The 22,635-nt window shown below is 32.8% G+C and overlaps 2 protein-coding genes across 2 annotated transcripts in view; one reads left to right on the top strand and one right to left on the bottom strand.

The window, feature by feature from the left end:
- The window catches only part of LOC119607878 (nuclear cap-binding protein subunit 1), a 31,128-nt gene extending 13,242 nt beyond the window's left edge, over positions 1 to 17,886 (bottom strand). The window contains exons 1-3 of the mRNA XM_037962003.1: positions 17,625 to 17,886; positions 16,207 to 17,545; positions 16,042 to 16,145 (exon numbers count right to left, since the gene is read on the bottom strand). Of these exons, the coding sequence (XP_037817931.1) occupies positions 16,042 to 16,145; positions 16,207 to 17,545; positions 17,625 to 17,667 (1,486 nt within the window). The 5' untranslated portion in view covers positions 17,668 to 17,886. The remainder of the gene's footprint in view (positions 1 to 16,041; positions 16,146 to 16,206; positions 17,546 to 17,624) is intronic.
- On the top strand, positions 6,946 to 14,445 carry LOC119607877 (transcription activator MSS11). Its single transcript, XM_037962001.1, has 4 exons — positions 6,946 to 7,307; positions 7,470 to 7,720; positions 11,495 to 13,220; positions 13,306 to 14,445. Exons 1-4 carry the CDS (start codon positions 7,236 to 7,238, stop codon positions 14,356 to 14,358), a joined length of 3,102 nt encoding a protein of 1,033 aa, XP_037817929.1. The 5' UTR covers positions 6,946 to 7,235; the 3' UTR covers positions 14,359 to 14,445.
- Positions 17,887 to 22,635: the final 4,749 nt, after the last annotated feature.

Below are 22,635 nucleotides of genomic sequence, written 5' to 3'. Positions count from 1 at the left end.
ACGGTCACTAAAATATAATCTTACAAATACACTTCAAATCGAAATTTTAAATTAAATTTGATTTCTCTCGATATTTTTCTCTGTGTACACAAACAAAATCTTCAAATATGTAAATTGCTACATGTAGAAGGCTACAGAAAAACAAAATCTGATGGCAAAGATTAAGGTTTTGTGAAAACAAATCTTCTTTATTTTGTTCAAGTAAAAATCTCACGAAACGCCACATACGCCAAAGCAAAAACTACCAGTAATCTCATACCTATATTGTCTAGAAGAAAAAAAATTATGACTGGAAACAAAAGAAGAAACGCGTTTAATTCACGTGAAAACGGCAGAGATGAAAATGTAATAAAAAACCCAAAATATTGTATTAAATCTAAGACTGAGAGTAAGAAAACAATGTATGTACTTAAGTCAAAAAAAAAGTTTTAATAAATCAAAATTTAACAAAAGCTAAGTATGAAACTAATTAATTTTAGACTAACAATTTACATGCACATACATACGTTTTTATTTTAGACCAATATAAATAGTTTTTATGAATTTAAATGGAATTGTTAAACAAATCCAACTTTATTGGGCAAATTGCCAATTTTGTGCACAACAATTAAAACCACTATTTTGTTTTCGAACCAAATACATAGTTGTCTTGTTGGTAATTTTCTAGTAAAACCTCAATACTATCAATATAGAATTGACATGATGTAAGTAGAAAAACTATAACACATGTTCTAGTCTTTCAAACACAAACAATTTAAACATTCAGTTAGTTTAGTTGAATGTTTCACATGTTTTTATACCCTCCACCACCATCAGTGGTGATAGAGGGTATATATAACTTTGTCATTCCGTGTGTAACACCAAGAAACAAAGAGAGACCCAACAAAGTATATATATTCTGGGTCCTTATCAAATTCTGAGTCGATTTAGCTATGTCCGTCTGTCCGTCTGTCTGTGTAAAACACGCTCACGATAAAACGAAGCAATAGAGTTTAACCAAATTCACCCAAAATGTTCTTCATTTTCCTAAGTTGTTTGGTATTGCAAATGGGCAAAATCGGTTCACACCGGGAAAAGTTATGAATCAAAATTTAAAACCACCTCGGAAAAAAATAAGCATTTTCTACACATTCCGATGTAATTTTCTCGAAAACTATGCAAGAAAATTCCATGGAAATCACCATACATTCGTTCCTTCACAAGATCTTGATCCCTGCTGAAAATTGCCAGAATCGGTCCACAATTTCATATACCTCCCATACAAAAGTACATATTCCCGGAAAATGTGTTTTTTGTTAATAACTTCCGCCACAATGTCGATATCTTCACAAAATTTTACAAATTAAAATCTTATGTCAATAGAATTCTTTCAGAGGAAAAATTTTATGGATCGGTCCATAATTGGACATAGCTCCCATACAAGGTCCCCTCCCGAAAATCACTTAAACGCGCATAACTCATAACTTAATTAAGATATCCATATAAAATTTGGTACAAGTATTACTCATATGCACAGAAATATTACTGTGAAATTTTTTTCTGATCGGTCCATAATTGGTCATAGCTCCCATACAAGGTCCCCTCCCGAAAATCACTTAAACGCGCATAACTCATTACTAAATTAAGATATCCATATAAAATTTGGTACAAGTATTACTCATATGCATAGAAATATTACTGTGGAATTTTTTCCCGATCGGTCTATAATTGGTCATAGCTCCCATACAAGGTCCCCTCCCGAAAATCACTTAAACGCGCATAACTCATTACTAAATTAAGATATCCATATAAAATTTGGTATAAGTATTGCCCATATGCATAGAAATATTACAGATAATTTTTTTCCGATCGGTCCATAATTGGTCATAGCTCCCATACAAGGTCCCCTCCCGAAAATCACTTAAACGCGCATAACTCATAACTTAATTAAGATATCCATATAAAATTTGGTACAAGTATTACTCATATGCATAGAAATATTACTGTGGAATATGGAATGTGTAGCTCCCATACAAGGTCCCCTCCCGAAAATCACTTAAACGCGCATAACTCATTACTAAATTAAGATATCCATATAAAATTTGGTACAAGTATTACTCATATGCACAGAAATATTACTGTGGAATTTTTTTCCGATCGGTCTATAATTGGTCATAGCTCCCATACAAGGTCCCCTCCCGAAAATCACTTAAACGCGCATAACTCATTGCTTAGTTAAGATATCCATATAAAATTTGGTATAAGTATTTCCCATATGCATAGAAATATTACAGATAATTTTTTTTCCGATCGGTCCATAATTGGTCATAGCTCCCATACAAGGTCCCCTCCCGAAAATCACTTAAACGCGCATAACTCATAACTAAATTAAGATATCCATATAAAATTTGGTATAAGTATTGCCCATATGCATAGAAATATTACAGATAATTTTTTTTTCCGATCGGTCCATAACTGGTCATAGCTCCCATACAAGATCCCCTCCCGAAAATCACTTAAACGCACATAACTCTTTACTAAATTAAGATATCAATATATTGCAGAAATATACTTAAAGGCACATAACTCCTTACCAAATACCCAATAAACCAAACGATATTATAACGATATCGAAACGATATCACTTAGGTGATAAAAAATATCATAAGTGATAGTCGTTCTCGTATCGAGAACGATAGTATTTACGTACTAAATGGTACCTTTCCTTATGATATCGTTTTTCCATAAAATTATGAAATCGTTTTCGTTATCATAATTTCCAAAAATAATGATAGTTAAATCGCCTTTTTCAGTTTTTTTTTCTGTATGCTCTTTTATTCTTAAAATTTCATTTAAAACGCTATTTAACTTAATATTTCGCTATTATACATATAAAAAAGCCTGAAAAGAGAAGGATTGCATTCATTTGTACATATTTACATACATACATTAATACATATTTTAAAGTAATCATATTTTTCATCACATTATGCATTGTCTTGCAAATACCTGAAACTTTTCAAAATTGCATACATGTCAACTTACCACAAAACTGAAGTATCGAACGAAATTCGCGTATTTATTTGGATTATTTATCAATAATTTAGTTGATTTTATTTTAATATCCTTTTTAGTTTTCTTATGTTCGAAAATTTTTATTGAAATTATTTTTATGTTTGAAGTTTTTTTCAAATGTTTGTATTTTCTTAATTTTTTTATTGGAAACAAAATAATATAAAACGATATTATAATAATATCGTTTTAAATAATGAAATATGATATCATAATCGCCCTTTAAAAGCAATACCGTTTTCGCTATCATATCGTTCTTTGGTTTATTGGGTAGTGATATAAATAAATACTATTTTTGTTCATAAATACTATTTTGTAATGCAAAAAGCACTTAATGTTATTTAAAAAATTTTTCACGATCGGTCTATATTTGGCCATATCTCTCATACTAGGTCCTGCCCCTAAAAGCGCTTTAACCGTATTTAACTATTTGCATTATCAATTTGTGTAGAACAAAATTATATATATATTTATGTATTTTGAAAATCCTTAAATGTTTCACACACATGCATACATGTAAATACTAGATATCGCTAAAGCATATCTTAGGGCGCTATAAAAATTTAAAAGAAAGTGGCGTTTCTAATCTTGGAATTGTAGTAGATTTAAGCTGTTTAAATCTTGGGGTTTTTCTATTTATGACATGAGAAAACTTATTTCTACTAATATTTTATTAATTAGAAATGTATTAATACAAAAGTTGCTGGTGGAGGGTATTTAAGATTCGGCTCAGCCGAATATAGCACTCTAACTTGTTAGTATGATAATTTGTTTTCAAGAGGAAAATCTTAATTATTAATCATTATAGACCACTATAGATACCCAGGAGGGTCTATTAAATTCGCTACATAACAAACAAGTTACAAAAATTGTATTTTAATTGTAAGAGGATAATTATGTGAGAATTTATAAATGAATGTCTGTATGTTTTAATGTGTTACCTAAATACTAAATTAAACATTTTTTGCATCATTTCGAATTTCCCATTAAATAGTTATTAGTTATTCAAAACATATTGAACACAATTTCATTTATTACATAACGTTTATAGGAAGTAGTGAAAAATGTTTATTTTTATATTGAATAATTTAAAACCCTTTACGTGCATTTATGCTGTTAGTGAAATAACCCTTAAGCGGCTGCATTGAATTTGAATTAATTAGCCAAATATAAATCAATAGCATGCGGTCATAAGTAGTTTATTTTTTTTTGTCCGAATCAAATATAAAGAAAATCAAATACGTAACTGATTTTTTTCTCAATCTCAAATAATTATATTAGGGTGGTGCCTTAAATGTGGTTTAAAATTTAAGTGAAATAATAGGAGTAAATGCGTTAAATATTGTAGTTGTTCTAACAATAACTTTTATAATTATAAACTTTAATAGTTTACCATTCGCTTCTTGAGGAGTGTACAATGTGGATTTTCTCGATTTAATTCGGAGATCCGATATCGAACTTGGGATGTGAGGTAGTATACATCCTCCTTTCAATATAACCTAAACTTATTTTGAGTCGATTTGACTCGATAAAGTCCTGTACGATATGTCTTAATCGTAGAAATTTCATACTTCACGACCTACATTTGTTAGTTTATGTGACCAGTAAGTCCAGGTCTTACTACGCAACTTTTATTTTGACCTAAAAGATTTAAGAAAATTTGAAGGTGATATCTTCAGTGATCTTCCACTGTCCCTCGGGGCATCTTTCCTTGATGATAGATCCCATCGTAATGTATTGCAATCCCGGGGTAAAGAGGAGCAACCAGCAACTCTAGTCTGCCGGGACTATAAACTGGTGATGATCAAATGTATTCTCGGCCTTTCCTTGAAATGATTTTACATGAGGTCGAAGCAGAGCACCACATAATCTGCTACTACGGCTGTCCTGACTAATCAGTTGGTTGAGGTTCCTTTGGGATCCACGTAGTGGCTATGGTTTAAAACCAAATTCGGGGGAAGAGGTGCGTTGGTGTGCGATGTACCATCAGACTTGTATCTGATGGATGATAGGGATTCTGAGTTGTATTTGAGGTTTTATCTGATGAAGTGGCGATTGGAAGTGGCGTAGGAGTTGGAAGGATGTTTGGCAAAACTGAGTGAGATGTTTGGCGAAACTGGTGAGATATTGACGGAGTTGTTAATAACTTAATATTTAATTTATCGGCGATTTTCTTTCATGGTTGAGTATGTTTGAGTTTACTCTGAAACCTCACAGTAGGTTCATGTGGCTACTGAAATAACTACCAATTACGCCCCTAGATGCTGTTTCCAAAACAACAGAGCCATCTCAGTAGTGTGATTGGGCGATTTAAGAGAGCAATGAATGCACTGGGGTGAGTCTTTAGATAATGGGAATGCCTTGGAGTATTCCTCATAGCATCTAAAGGGTACTTTCACCAGATGTTGGGTCTGCCCCTTCTTTCGACTCTAAACCAGTGATTGCCTTTGTCGGAGTTTGATTGAGCTTGACTCATGATACCTGTCAGCTTGAGCAAAGTGCTTGTACATGGATTGGAACCATGAACCATGTACAAAAATTCTCACCCGCATGTAAGAGAAGTTACAATCACAATGGCGCTAGATCCCACTCGATATCCCACTTTTCATAGTACCCTATAATAAGAAGAGATGGATCGTAAACTATGTGACTGTCGTTTGACCGGTAAGTGGTTAATTATGTTTCTGTAGTTTGGTTATCCTCGCTAAGTTATTTCCAGTGGAGAAAGTAGTTAAACAAGAAAACGTAGATTCTTTTATTATACTCTTACATGACCCATTCTCATTAGTCAGACAATGCAAGGAACATTTGTCAATGCTGGGTCACCTGTCTGACATTACCCTAGTTTGGGTCCCTGCACACAGAGACTAGTATGAAAATGTCAGGCAGGTTAGCTAGCCAGAACGGGATCTGCTCTTGGTATTTCCAAGGCGGTTTCAATAGCAACACCGTTAGGATTTATCAAAAATTAGTACCTTCATTCTTTAAGGGACTCTAAATATCTGGAATAATCTTGACACATGTAGAGGTTCCAAGTTATTGAGATCTTCTTTGATTGATAAACGCACTAGACAACTAATAACCCAAAACAGGCGGGATGGCAGTAATAACTGGACAATATGACTAGGCGCACATGCCTAGTAGGTTTGATCTCCAATTTAACGAATTTTTGTCGGAGCTGCAATGACAAAAATAAAGACAATTCTGTCTTCCACCTTCATTGCAAATACCCTGCCCCAGCAGTCAAGAGGAATAACGTTATAAGAAGTTACTCTACTCCAAAATTGGTGAACTATATTGGTCAAGATTCAACGACCTAAAGAGATATCTCACTGCTACAGGATGGATCTAATACTACCCTACGATATATCTGATGAGTGATGTGGTCAAAACGGGGTCCCTACCACATTAACCAACCAAACCAGATTACTTTTGTACTCTCTTTATTACTATAACAACAAGGACCGCATTATTAACAACAACCACCCTAATACCCAACAACTGCGATAGCAACATTTGTTGCGAAACATTAGCCACTGCAAGTACGTTTTTGCGAACTTCATTTGATGTTTCACTTCGTTGAAGCAATGATCAAGCCAAACAAAAAGACGTTAATGTGCTTTTGTTTATAATGTTTTGTTTTTGGTAATACTATAGACAAACAGCCAGCAGTGGCAGCAACAATAAAATACCATGTGTGTTTACGACAAACATAATAGCATATACTACTTACTAACCAATGCAGTAGATAGTATTTTAAATTTTCCAACACCTCCCTCTAGAAAAGAAAAATAAACCGAAAAAAAATACTCATAAGAAGAAAAACACACAGTCAAATGAAATGACTGTAAAGTAAAATAAACATTTTATTAAGTAGAGTTTTTTGATTAAATGTTTCAGTTGTCTAAAATTACGCGTACCGAGCGGTTGTTAAATAAAATTTAACGGTTAACAAGATTTGAAAAATAAAAAAACCTAAAAACGTAATTGGAAAAAATGCGTTACATTTTCAAATTATTTTTAAGTTAAGCAATATTTTGTCTTGGAAAATAAAACTTAACCTTTGTGTATAATTAAAAATAATTGAAAATATATATATATATATTGCTAAAACATATTCATACCACCAGTTGATTCATACAATAGAGCGCGCGTGTACAACCATCCATGCACAATTTTGGACAATGGATTACCAAATTGTGCCAAAAACCCACAATCATTTTTTGCTTGTTATTAGTTTATTAATTTTTTCTTTTGTAAGTTTTAATAATAAATCATCAAGTATGCAATAAAACATAAATAAATAGTGCAAAAAGAAAATAAGTTATAATTTATGTATGAAATATTTATAAAATATATAAATGTTTAATAAAATATGTCTAATCTTTATATGAAAATCTTTGAATAAAATTTTACAGTTGCCTTATTGTTTGTGTATAGTAAATCGTGATTTAGTTTTAACTCCTAAACAAGGCCTACAATTAAGTGGCAAACGTATATTTTATGAAGAAAGCTTCAACAGCGACGACAACAATAATGATAATGCCTTACATCATAATGATTCTGCGGCAGTTTTGGGGACACAGCCCTGGGAACGTACCCTAAAGCATGTTACATATTTAACACTTTTCACAAATGCTGCAAATGGTATTATCACGGGAAATTTTAGGTAAGAGTTTATGTTTTTCTTTACCATGTTATTATAATTATAAGGAAATGTTTTGTTTTGCTAGTTAAAAGTTGGTATGATAAATGTGTGGGGAAAAATTGTGGACAATGAGATATGTTAGGTAGATATTTCTATTATCTAATGATCAGACATATAAAATACACATACATATTATGTAAATTAAAAGTGAGGAAGTCAAATGTTAAGTTATAAATAAAGAATATTAACAAAATGTTCTTGAATAATTAAAATATTTAGGTTACAACAGGTGTAGAACCGTTAGTAGAGTGTGTGAACAAATATATATTTGTTATATAGGAAGTAATCGAAATACATTTTGAAAACATAGAAGAGATAATTATATTAGATTATTAAGGTCACTAAGCACCACGACTTTGTTTTGGAACTTTTGTGTTTCCCATAAGTTCAATTCACGCATGAAAATAACGGGTTTGATTGGTGAGAGGTTGAATATATCCTTCGGGCTCTATTGATCGCACTGGATACATGTGAGTTCAAATTTAGGGTTTTCTCAAGAATGATCCCTAAGTATTTGACTTTCTTCGAGAACTTAATAATAGGACAATTTAGAGTTGGTTCGATAAATCTCAGAGATCTGCGTCTAGTAAATGGTACAAGAATGGTTTTTGAAGGGTTAATTACAGCACTTAGCTGTAATGTCAATTGCCTTCTGCATCCTTTCCGATATCGTTACATCATCGAACCCTGTGATAGATATGAGATGGTCGTCGCCATACGGAAACCTATGTCATTAAGTTTTACCAGAAGAGTTGGTTCGATAAGTCTCAGAGATCTGCGTCTAGTAAATGGTACAAGAATGGTTTTTGAAGGGTTAAATGTTTGCCTCACAGCACTTAGCTTTAATGTCAATTGCCTTCTGCATCCTTTCCGATATCGTTACATCATCGAACCCTGTGATAGATATGACATGGTCGTCGCCATACGGAAACCTATGTCATTAAGTTTTACCAGTAGAGTTGGTTCGATAAGTCTCAGAGATCTGCGTCTAGTAAATGGTACAAGAATGGTTTTTGAAGGGTTAAATGTTTGCCTCACAGCACTTAGCTGTAATGTCAATTGCCTTCTGCATCCTTTCCGATATCGTTACATCATCGAACCCTGTGATAGATATGACATGGTCGTCGCCATACGGAAACCTATGTCATTAAGTTTTACCAGTAGAGTTGGTTCGACAAGTCTCAGAGATCTGCATCTAGTAAATGGTACAAGAATCCGTTTTGAAGAGTTAATTGTTAGCCTCACAGCACTTAGCTGTAAGGTCAATTGCAATTCTGCATCCTTTCCGATATCGTTACATCGTCGAACCCTATAATAGATATGACATGGTCGTCGCAATACGGAAACCTATGTCATTAAGTTTTACCAGTAGAATTGGTTCGATAAGTCTCAGAGATCTGCATCTAGTAAATGGTACAAGAATGCTTTTTGAAGGGTTAATTGTTAGCCTCACAGCACTTGGCTGTAATGTTAATTGCCTTCTGCATCCTTTCCGATATAGTTACATCGTCGAACACTGTGATAGATATGACATGGTCGTCGTCGTACGGAAACTTAAGTCATTAGTTTTACCAGTAGACTATCAATGCAAAATGTCCATAGTAATGGCGATAACATGCCTCCTTGAGGAGAGCCTCTAGTGGCTCGATTTTACACAAAGGTTAAACTTAATGACTTTTGATGTTAGCATTTCCAGAGTCCATTTTCTGATAACCTTTAGAATGCTTAGTGCGAGGTCTATAGCATTATATGACGTGTTATCTATAAATGAACATAGGGATATTTGCTTGGAACATGATGTATAGCAGTCACCGTAGATTTGCCGGATTGGAAAGCAAATTGAAACCGATAAATTTGGTTCAATTGAGGTTTTCCTGATATCTTATTCCAATATCTTTATCTAGAATGTTTGGGTGACTTGAACCATTTTAAAAAACATATTATTTTTTCTGTTTTCGTCATTTTACTGCGTCCGTAAGTCTTTAAAGATATTGAATATGAGAACTGAAACTTCTGCTAAAAACAATCTTGTAAGAACGACTTTAAACTATTTCCTAAACTCCAGTAACAACAGATCAATTTTAAGGTTATAAGGATTGCTGGCTATTTACTGGGAGCACTCGTAAGTCATTTAGCCCAATGTGATGTTATTTCTTACTAATTTGGGCGATCTTTTCATTTCATTGGTCCGTGAGGGAATCCGTTACTTCTAAGAAATTTGAGAAGATTTGTGAGTGAAACATTCTTGATACAATCGAGATCACGAAAGAAGCTTATACGAAGATATCTTAGTCTGCTCTCTAGTTAAGCGCGAAAAACATCAAAGTAAATACTTCCAAAAGAATTACATTTACCACCACTTCAAAAGTTTCACTCCCAAATAGCTTCCAAAAAAAAGAACATAATAATTACTTCTCGAGAATGACATTGGAAGTAGTAAAGATGGAATCAAATAAAAAGGACATGTGTATATCAACATTTTGTATTTCCTTTCATGTATAGCCATAGAGGGGTATTTCGAACACCGGCTTAGCGAAGTTAAGTTTTTCTTGATATAAGGACATGACATAAAGTTACTCATGAACATTGAACATGGACACTTTTTGGAGTGAACATTATGAAATAGCACCGTCTTTAACAGACATACATGAAATCTTCTTTGAAAATGAATTAAGTTTAAAGTTTTGTCTTGACATTTTTGAACTAAAAACTTAATAATACATTTTATTTAATTCTTAAAACGATGTAGGGTTTCCCACTTTAAATACTTTTTCGTACTGGGCGACCCGATTGACAAACGGCCCATATTTGTCAACAAACAAGATCTTTAAAGCGCTAATCGATAGCTCGTGAGCTATGGAATAAAGAAACTTTGTTAGCTGTATATAAAACGATTAATTGGAAAGTGTTTAATTATGTTACTCCAGTGTGGTCACCTTCGCTCGATAGAGAAACATGCAAAGTTGTCAAAATGCTAAACGGGCTGCTTAAAATTTACCTCGGAACATCGCCTCCTTGAGGAAACGAAGTCATCGAACACATAGTCATGTTGACCAGACAATTCTTTCTGAAATGTCACCGAAGGAGTGATACCAACTATAACATTATATAGTTGACAGCCTGAACATCATTGCTGAACCCACCCATTAGATAAGAGCATTTTTTCAAGGAAGAACTTGCATTAATATACGGAACTGTCACAACAACAATAATGTCCATATGAAAAACATATGTATGTATGTGTATAGATGTTGAGTAAAAGTTGAGAATAATTTAAAAACTCGCAAATTTGTTTAACAAATTGTTTATCAAGGGATGTGTCATCTATAGAATCACATATACATATGTATATGTATGATACACATCACTGCTTTTTGAAATTCTATAATATAAAATACTTTAATTCAAATATTTTTTGCTTTAACTTCCAATAAAGAAATTTTGCAAAAACGTCTTAAGTATGGAACTTAATATTTGTAAAATTTAATATTTAAAAGTCAATAAATTAACTTCAGTTGCAAAAAATGTAATAAAGTTAACTATGACTTCAAAAAATATATGTAAACTTATTTAATTTCTAATCATTTTTAACCACACATTTAGAAACTTACTTTTATTTTGAAAGTTTCTTTCTTAAATCTTTTGTTTTAGATCAAAGTACATGCTCTGTTTAAAATATTTAATTATTTTCTTTTATTAATACTTTCATTTAATATTAATTTGTGTAATTCCCAGCAAAGTAAAAGAGTACAATGAATTCCTCGCCTCCGACTACGTGCATTCACCCAAACCCCTCGATTCACGTTTTGGTGATATTGTCACTCTGGCCCAAGGTCGTCTCGAAACAATGCCTAATGGTTCATATCGTTTTGTAGAGGGTAATTGTGATTATGAATGTGCTCGAGAAAGTAATATTATAGCCATGTGGCATGTACAGAAGATACGTCATCGTGATACAGCAGATCGTAAATATCATTATGAAATGAAATTCAGTGTAAGTCCTATGACATCTAAAGCACCGACAGAAACTGTAGTACGTGGTGGTCCCAATAAACGTACCATTATGGAAGAGAGACGAAACAATGTACAAACATTTATACAGAAAGAAGATGATTATCCGAATAGTTTTAGAAAATTAGTTTCGGATAAAGATGAAGATTTCTCGGATAAACGTTATGAGGCAGCTAGAAACTTTCGTCAAGTTAGTCCTCACTATGCCTCGCAACAGGTTACTCCCATACCACAGAGTACATTTTTAAGAGGAGTTTATCATCCACCTCCCCCACCACCACATTCAACAATGCATATGCAACAGCTACAACATTCTCGTTTGTCACAGCAGCCATCTGTACATGCTCATCATCCTCAACTGCATCATCCTCAACAACATTTACCCTTGCCAGAACGTTTAAATATTGGTGAATTTTATAAAGGAAATTATGTACCGAAAACCACCTCAAAAATGGAATTATTTCCCAATCTATTAAATATGTTTATGGGAAAACCACAATATCCTTTGCCACCACCCACCACATTTCGTCCTCCCACCTACCAAATGAAATTCCCTAGACCAGAAATTTACACTTTACAACATCATCCTTCACAAGAATTTCCCAAATATTCTGAATATCCTCAACATCCACCACCTCCTCCGCAATCTCATTCACAAGAACAATTCACCCAAAGACCACCTACTTCTATGCCCGTAGTAACACATCATTATCATCATCATTATTTTATGCCCAACAACAGTGCAATTACAATTGAACAGGCTATACAACACAGCAGCGGTGAACAGAATCCAGAGGCGCCTGCTGAACTTTATCACAATGAAGTGACTGAGATTACTGCTCCTCAGGGTTATGTAACAAATTTATATGAAGAACCCCACGCCACAACAACTTTAAGACAACAGCATTTCCCCCAACCACAACATTCACCTCAAACTCAATATCATGCAAATATTCAACATCAACAAACGAATCGTCAAAATTATCTGCAACACAATTATCATTTCCCACAAGTGGTTCCACCAGCTCCCCAAAAAATTGTCTTCCCCAGCACTCAGATTGAACAGCAAAGAGTGGTACTTGTTACTCCTGCTCCTCCTTTGAGAAAACCACAATATCAGCCACAACAACAACATCAGCAGCAGCTGCAACATTATAAGAATCGTCCTTTTACTGCCTCCCTAGAGTATACGACAGTTCATGTACCTTTATTGATTTCATATCCTGCAACCATAAGTGAAGAGGAACGTGCAGATGTGCCAACTCCTCGCAATAAACCATTTTTACAAAGTGATCCCCTGGATGATAACGTACATTATTCCGAACCTGATCCTTTATATGCCAACGTTAATGAGGCAGAAAGTGGAGAAGAAAATAAATTTATAGCGAATGTACAGCACTCGCAGCAGAAGGTGGGAAATCAGGAACCTCAACTAGAATCGCCAGAGAATGTGAGTAAAAAATATTTTGTCTTTCCAAAGAGAATAAAATTTGCTAAAAACTAATGTCAAACTTATCCTTTATTCCTTATTTCAGTATGATCACCAACAAACGAATCAACAACAAAATGATGATGAACATGACAGCAAAAAGGAACACAGTGAATCCATAGAAGCTCAATTACCAGCGCCCAATGAAAAACCAAATGATACTGAAGCCGCTAAAGATACAGAGGAAACAACAGAAACCAAACAAAAAGTAGCGGAACAAAATACAAGTGAATCAACAACAACCACTATAAAACAAATATCTAATGAAAAAACCACTGCCAAGTCCATTAAAACAGAGGCCTCTAACTCTATTGTAAGTGCAACAAAAAGGCCTAAATTATTTCCCTTGCGCAGCAAACGCATAAGTCTCAAAACAGCAACTACAACATCCTCTACAACCACAACAGCTAAGCCAACAACATCTCCAAAACCTACAACAGAAACTATTAAATCCTCAACTACACCCAAGCCCAGAAAAACGTTTGTTTCAACCTCTTCCACAGAAACTCCCTTAAGAACCGTCAGTCGTTATCGTAACACTTATACACGTGGTAGTTCAACCACAACAACAGAAAAACCCGTACTAAAGTGGACTCCTAAACGTAAATTTAACAAATTTATGACAATAAAAAGTACAACACCAGCAGCTAAAGAAAATAAAATAGAAATTAATGAAACAGATGATGAAAGTGATGAAAATAATGATAACAACGATGAAGAAAATAACAATAACAATAATGAAGATATTAAAACAAATGAAAGTAATAATATAAGAATAACAAAACTACATTTAATGACTACAACAACAGAAAACGAATTGGATTCGAAAACAACAACGACAACTGAAATGTCAAATGCTATAACTATGGGCACCAGGCCAACTGTAATGGCATCAACAACAACAACATCATCAACATCTTCATCTACTTCTACAACAATTTCTCCTTTACTCTCACAAACTTCACAAGCTGAAACAGAAATTTATGAGATATTAACCCAGAAATCTGTAAGCAAATCTGTTAGCTTAAAAGTGGGCAATAATGGTGAAGAAATTCCTGTTATTATTGATGATCATGAAAATGAAGTTAAAACCTTTTGATTGTGTGTTAATGTTTAATTAGTTTGTTGTTGCTATTAACCAAATATTTTAAATATGAGTATTTTGTTTTGTAAATATATTTGTTTTGATAAAATGTGTCTTTTTCTTAAATATGTTTATATTTTGTTATATCATTATTTTTAATAACACATTTTGCTTTTTTTAATTAGTATTTATTAAATAAAGAAGAATTAAAATAATTTTAAAGCGTTTTTTATAAAAAAAAATAAAATAATACGTTAATGTCGATATTTTAATACTCTTTGTATCATTGTTAATAATCATTTCATCAATTCACGTTTGAAGTAGAAACACCCTGCGATTTCTCATTCACATCAGGAAGTCAATCTTCCACCTAAATCCACTCAAATCTAAAAATTCTGCTTTACTAATCTATAGGATTGGTTAAACAGTGTTTTTCAATGCTATTGCTCCTATCCAAACCAATCAACCTTACAAACGGAAGCAGTTGTTTTTGAAATTTCAATAGAATTTAAATGGGGATTCGATCAGTATCGAACATCCATACAAGAGAGAACAGCAGATCCAAAATAGAGTTCCCTGTTCCCATTAAATGTCGGACAGTAACAGAGGAGATGAGATATAGTCTCCTCCTACTTCTGAAGTAGTCATTGTACTGGAGACCCATTCTTCTAGCGTGATTGCTAATAACACAGTGTACCGTTATTACCGATAACAGCGTTCTCGAAAGCTTAACAATAAGCATCATATAGAGGCCAGGTTGACATCGAAGTTAGGCAGGTGGTTTCACTAAACCATCTAATCTGAGCCGTTTCATATAGTTCATTTTAAACAAGTCCCTTACAGATAGTAAGTGAAGGCGTCGATCCCATTCTCCCCTCCCATCGCACCGTTTCTGGCAAGTTCGTCAGCAATACAGTTTCCCAGATAATTACTATGTGCAGGGACCCATATTAGCGTTTTTCGAGAATGTCTATCTCATTAAGAGATACCCGGCATTCTTAACCTAGATGTTGTAAAGACATCCACTAGGCTTTTGATTGCAGCTTCGCAGTCCGTATACATGCGTATATCCCCCGATATTCGATAATACGTCAGCCAATTTACCGCTCGTTTTATAGCAGATATATCTGCCTGTAGAATGCTACAATAGTTAGGACTGAAGACAGATTTGATTCCAAATCTTTCAATGTAGAAACCACCAACCACCCTACACCTCTGTGTAAACATTCGCATCATTGGGTAAGTGGGTTTCAGATACTGAGTTCCTCTCAGGAATCAGAATGGAGAAGCATTTATCGTAGTAAGGTTTCGTAACGCAGTATTCAACATTTAAATGCTAGGATTCGAAATAACCTATAGTGTGGAATTTATATTCTTCCAGAGGCGAGAAAATGTATCCTACAACTTTGTGGTAACTTCTACAAATGTCATCCAAATACTGTATACTTAACCGTATACTTTATCAGCCAGAAAATAGTTTTTTACAGATATATATTATATGTAGGGAGATTGAATAAATAAGTTTCAAACCATTTTAAAAAAAATCTCTAAAGAACAGAACTAGTTCTTACAAAAACGCCATATTCATTATCAAAATCTTGTCTATAACCAAAAACCAAAAACAAACTAATACATAACTACTTGTGGATCTAGTACAATTTATTTTTTAGATTGAAAAATTACAAGCAAAAAACTTACCAGCTTCTTCAGAGGCGTATTTATAACTTGGTTGAGGTGATACAGGCAATAATTTTGCATATGCTTCTGGCATCATTTCAACAATACGTTGGTGATAAGACAATCTGGAAAAAATAACAATTTAATTAATACACTATAGTAAAAAAAAATTTACCACAAACTCACCTTAAACACTTCTGTAAAACTTCCTGTATAAATTTCGGTCTAGGATGTTCCATATCCAATAACAAACAACTGTCCCATTCCTCCCAAGACCATGTGAATTTGAAATTACTCAAATGATATGAAAACCAATTGACAAAACGATCGAAGCAAGAAGTATTCATAGAATCAATACGCATAAAAAGAATTTCAGTTGCTTGAGCCAAAACTTGTGGCAAAGTAGCGGGATGCAATTTACACAATTCAATCAATATAGAGCCATAGACAATATCTATATAACGTGGTGTAGGCATATGGAACAGTTCAGCAAATATAACTTCTACAATGCAGTATTCGAGAGGAATCTTATTTTTGTAGGGGAACGCCAATAGTTGGGCAGCACAATCTTTACGTTCGCCATGATGCATTTCAATAATGTGATGAAGATGTTCTTCAATTAAGAAACGTTCTATGGAATGGGCACCCGGTAGATTGGGGCCATCGGGACAATCGGTATAATCAAACATACGATAGACTACCCAGGGCATGGGATAGACGTAAGACTCATGATGAGGAGGTGGTATAATTTGGGGTAAATTATGTTGCAAGGCCTCACACAATATCGAATCAAAAGCCAAATAGGGCCGGGGAATATGTTTTTCAGCCCAATTGTCTTGTCTTAGCTTGCGAATTTGAGCCCACAAACAATCTAGGTATTCCTCCTGGGGATGAGGAGCATCTACCGACCATACACGCAAAGCATTATGATGTTTTTTCGAGCGTTTATTCAAATAAACTTCTATACGTAGGAGTAATGACTCCAAAGATGATTCCTTCTTTTCATACAAATCCCTACCCACCCAGGGTAGTGTAGAGAGTACAGCAAACACATACCAATCACGACGTACTTGTGGTACAGTATCCTCATTGGAAACATCAATCATGGTGTCCATTAACTGCAGCAAAGATGAAGCCGAAATGACATGACAATTAACCAAATCGGCCAAGAAACGCAAAGAATAACGTGCAGCATCCCAACGACAAATTTTTAAACTTTCCTTAAAAGTCTTAACCATGTGATCAACAAATTCACCACCAAATTTATAGTTTTTGGCATTCAGCAGACCCACCAAGGTCGTGTAAATAGTACATTTCTCTGGCATTTTAACAGCACAATCCGATAGAATGCGTAAAATTTTCAAACGAAATGTGCCCAAATCTGCCTCCAAAACCGATACCAAACCCTCCAAGTTTGATTCCACCGATGAGGTGCTGCGCTCACCGACACGCAATATCAAAGACTCCAAACGATCTTCGATTTCTTGATTTTCCGATACCCTCCTACGTTTGCGGTTACGGTGTTCTGAAAATAGTTGGAAAAATTATGAATGTGAAATTCCACGTTACTTTTTTCAGGAAAATTGTGTTTTTTGTCCACTTACCGTAACCATCTTCATCCCCATCATGATGGCGTCTACGATTCATGTTTGTTTTTATATTTTTGTTACTTTTAAATTGATTTAACTATTAGGTTTTTACAAATTTCTATAAAATTTGTTTAATCGTGAAATTTTATTGCGGAATTTCTAATTCTTTTTACAAATTATCTACACAAACACACAATGCTTTCTTTCATTTACAAACACACAATCTGTGACCTGCGCCGACAAACATTAACAACGCCGGCGGTGACTAATAAATATGGACGACGACGTAAAAACGACTGCAAAACCGGCAGAGTTTTACAGCTGTTTTTTATTTATTCAACCAATGATGCCAGATTTTACAAATTAATTATTTATATTTTGACGATTTTGAGTGTAAAAATAATTTGAAATATTATTTACCTTTAAATTTCAATATAATTTTAATGAAAATCGATACATATTTAGAATATTCCATGATGTAATAAGTACATCCTGGAATATTAATAAAATTAAATATAATATTTTAGAATATAGATAGAATTGATCAAATCTTTGACGTAAAAGCGAATCCAAAAGTCTTATTGGACTAGCGGAACCGCTTTAATAGTTTTCTATTCAAAATGTGGTGAATTTCTTTTTAAATCTTTAAAGTTGGTCCTATTAAGTACTCCTATAATGAAAATTAAAAAATCTGGGTTTCAAAGTTTAAAAAACAATTTTAGCCCTTGGAAATAAAACATATTTTGAAACATCCTATTAAGGCCCTAGTTAATCATCATTCAAAAAACGTTTACCCTTTAAATATAGCATATGTATATACTAACCTAACAAATATTCCGATTTGTTAAAAACAAACTATAACGCCATCTTTCTACCCGGAAAAAATTTATTTGCTGGTATTATTTTACATTTAACAAAGTACTGTGGCTCACGATGCTTTTATTCTTTAACGTGGTGGCAGCACTTTTCAAATATTTTGCAATTGCATCATTCACAATAATGTTATGTTTGCCGGTATGTGTAATTCACAATGGAGTGTTATTGCAGCTAAGGGTATTACCAACATTTGTAAACAAAGGGTGTTGCCATTTAATGAAAATTTAAATATAATTTAATAGAAATTATGTTAATTTTAAAGTTAACAGTTTTGTTTATGAAATAAAAGAGTAAATCAAATTTATAAAATTATTTCAAAATTAAAAGGGGATGTGTTAAAGGAGACACGGTAAAGAATTTTCACAAATAATCATATTAACCAAGAATTTATTAGAATTATAATACTTTTTACCTAAAACCTAAAAAAAATATAAATCTGTATTTTTTTTCTTTTGTGAAACTTGAAGGGTGTTGGCATACCTCTAAAAAAATGTTTAATGGTGTGAGAATTTTAAGCTTGATTGTTATGCGCTGGGATTTGTTGCATATTGTTTACACTTTTTGAAAATTATTTTTTTTTTGTTTCCTTTTCCATAGATAGTATAAGGAAGGCTCTTCTGATTGTTGTTATGGAAATTTCTATATGAGTTTTATTGTGGCACCACAGAATAATGCAACCACTACAAGTGTGTTTTGAATATTTATGGTTAGAGATGGTTTTTTATTGTTAAAACACTTTTTTCACTTTACTTGTTTTCAATTCTTTTTTCATGTTAGTTTTTTTTTTGTTGTCAGTATTGTATCCAATTTGTGAGGAACATTCTGCACTACATTTTAAAATCCTTTATACTTACAGATACACATAAATACTTGTACAAATTTAAAAGGATATATTACATTTTTGATTGAAATGTGTTGTTGATTGTGTGTAAGGGGAAAAGGAAAAAAGGGAAAAGAGAGAGAGGAACACATGCAGTCTGTGGGTATCATAAGGGAACTATATAAATTCTTTTATATCCCAATGAAACTTCAAAGGCTAAATTATTTGCATAAAGAATAAAGGAAAAAAGTTTGCTGAATTTACTTTTTTTTTTAAATCGCTAATTTATAATAGCTGAATATCAAAATATGTTTCCTTAACTAAGTTTCAGAATTGAAATTTTGTATTTTTTAAATAAATAAGCAGCTGAATAAGAAAATTTCTTAGCTGAATTAAATATTTATACAAAACTGCAATATAATATTCAGTTTTAAAATATTTTCATAAAAATACTTAGCTGAATAAGAACATTTCTTAGCTGAATTGTGTTATTTTCATAAAAATTATTATATATTTTATAAAAATACTTTGCTGAATTAAAAACCTCTGGCTGAATAAGATTTTGAGATTTATAAAATCAAATTGAGCAGTTAAAGAAATTATAATTTTAAGACAAGCTGAATAAGAAAACGTCACAATGGAATTATATATTTTAAATAGACTTTTTCAAAAAAACTTTGCTGAATTGAAAAAAACACTTGCTGAATAAGATTTTAGTAAGTTAAAAAAATAAGTGAGTAAAAAATACTTAGCGCTTTTAATTTTAAAAGAAAAATTATATAAATTGTGTGTTATTTAGTTAAACACATAGCTGAATTGTAAAATTATAAACTAAATAGCTAATTTCTATAGCTGAATAGAGAAATTTTACAAATTAATAAACATATAGAGTTGAATTTATTTTAAAAATAAAATAATTTATTCATCTATAGATCAATATATCACCACTTCAATTTATCTTAAACGTCATCTAAGAATTACGGATTTTCAAATTGTCCACACAAATTTTGCTGGGTTGCGTTGTGCCAAAGTGCGAAAGAATATCGTACAAATGCACATCAACATCATAGTGAGATGTTTTGGAAAAAATTTATCATGTTGGTTGGATGATATATAAAAAAGAAAAAAATAGAATCCTTGGTTACTTTAAAAAATTGTATTTTTACAAACAAAAACAGAAGAGAGCATAAATCTAGCAAAGTTTAATTATAAGTGAATAGTATTTTATATAAATTTATTTTTAACTAATTTTTGAAACATCAATGTTTATTAAAGAAAAAATATTTCTATGTAACATAAATGTATCACAATACATAATGTAAATATGTATATTATTTGTAGAATTTTTTTTTTTCTTCTTTTGTGAGAATATAGTTAGTGTACCTCTGTTGCTATATAATTTTCAGCAGCAGCATCATCATCATATCAACAACAACCGGCATCAATGTCAGTACTATATAAAATTGCAATTCACACAATAAAATATTTTTTTTTTTTTCATTTATTTTTTAACAAACAGATATCCATTTAAAAAATGTGTATATTTTTTATTTGAAAATAATACTCTTGTACATAAATTCATTAATTTATTAATATTTTTTATAGGAATCATGAAAAAAAATGTACTAAAATATTTAATTTTATATAATCCAACTTTATTAAGATTTCACAACACCACTTTGGGGAAGCAGGCATGGAAAATTCAGTACTATTGTAAATCTTTGACATCGAAAAATACCGCAGTACTCCCATGACATATTAAGTACTTTTTACAAACTTTTGCTCTTAAAAGGTTTGTTAATAGGCTAGTACATACATATACTAGTCAATAGGCTAGTCCATAAATGAGTCAATTGATTACTTCGCAGACTAGTCAATAGGCTGGTCCATAGACTAGCCAACGGACAAGTCAATGGACTTGCAAATAGATTAGACAATAAACTACTCAATAGAATATTAAATAAAATTTTCAATAGGCTAGTGTATAGACTAGTCCATAGATTAGTCAACAGATTAGTTCATAGGCTTGTCAATAGACTAGTCAATAGTCTTGTCAACAGGCTAGTCCCTTAACTAGTCATCGAGCTAGTCCAAAGATTATTCATCAAACTATTCCATATACTAGTCCACAGACAAGTCATACTTGTCTATAGTCTAATCCTTAGACTAGTTAATAGGCTACAGACTTGCCAACAGACTAGTTAATAGACAAGAGAACAGACTAATCCATTGACTAGTCAACAAATTTGACCACAGACTTGTAATTAAACTAGTCAACAGACTAGTCAATATACTTGTCCGTAGTCTAGTCCATAGACTAGTCAATAGACTATTCCATAGACTAGTCCACAGTCTAGTTAAAAGACAAGTGAACTGATTAATTCATAGACTAGTCAACAAACTTGACCACAGACATGTAATTAAACTAGTCAATATACTTGTCCATAGTCTAGTCAATAGACCTGTAAATAGGTTAGTCCATGTACTAGGTTAGTTTAGGTTGATAGGAGGATGTATCTACATCAAATCCGAAGAAATACACGTAGGCCACTATCGGGCCTGATGTGCGCTCCTTTTCATGGAAACTTTTTGTTGGTAAAAACAAAAACCTTATATACTATTTACTAAATGTATTATCGTCCGATGTTCAGAAACTCAGTTTCCTGGACGTAATACCTAAGAATTTCCCAATCAGTGTTCGTGTGGGATATTACATCCGGAATAATATCACTTCCAAGATATTTTGATCTTATTTCGGCGAAAGCCTGACAATGACAAAGAAAGTGCTCTAGAGTTTCACTGTCCTCTCTACATGCTCTACATTCGTGTGCCCTTAATCCTGTGTGATTCCACTCAGAATACGTACCATCATACTAACCTCAGACTTGTTCATTTTGAGGAGGCTTCTCGTTTTGCTCTTGTTAGAGTCAACCCATAGGATCTTTGTGGTTCTACCCACGGTTTCATTATTCCAAGACTAAGTACTCAAAAGACTTTATATGTAATTCAGTACTTTTAATACTAAAAAAGTACTATTTTTGGGAACCAATTTAAAATTCAAATTTTCTATACCTGCTATACCTTAATGGCGGGATCGCTTAAGTCTTTTTCTGAAGAGTACCTCATAGGGTCTTAAGTCCATATTATCAAATTTGCCGGGAAGATAGATTCTTGTTCCTATAAAATTGTTCAAATTGAATTTCATTATTATACTGGAATTTTTCAGACAGTTGTTTTCTGACGGAGGTAGGGTCAAGTATGGTCGGATCCTTTAACATTTTTATAACGGTTTAAGTAATATTTCGGGAGATCTCTTATATGGGATCAATG

This window comes from Lucilia sericata, unplaced genomic scaffold, assembly GCF_015586225.1.
Source record: "Lucilia sericata isolate MDLA Ls3-8-SP2 unplaced genomic scaffold, ASM1558622v1 Contig000757F_arrow, whole genome shotgun sequence".
In the NCBI taxonomy this organism is placed as follows: Eukaryota; Metazoa; Arthropoda; class Insecta; order Diptera; family Calliphoridae; genus Lucilia; species Lucilia sericata.
Note: the sequence above shows the minus strand (reverse complement) of the source record. Positions and strands in the feature narration are given on the sequence as shown.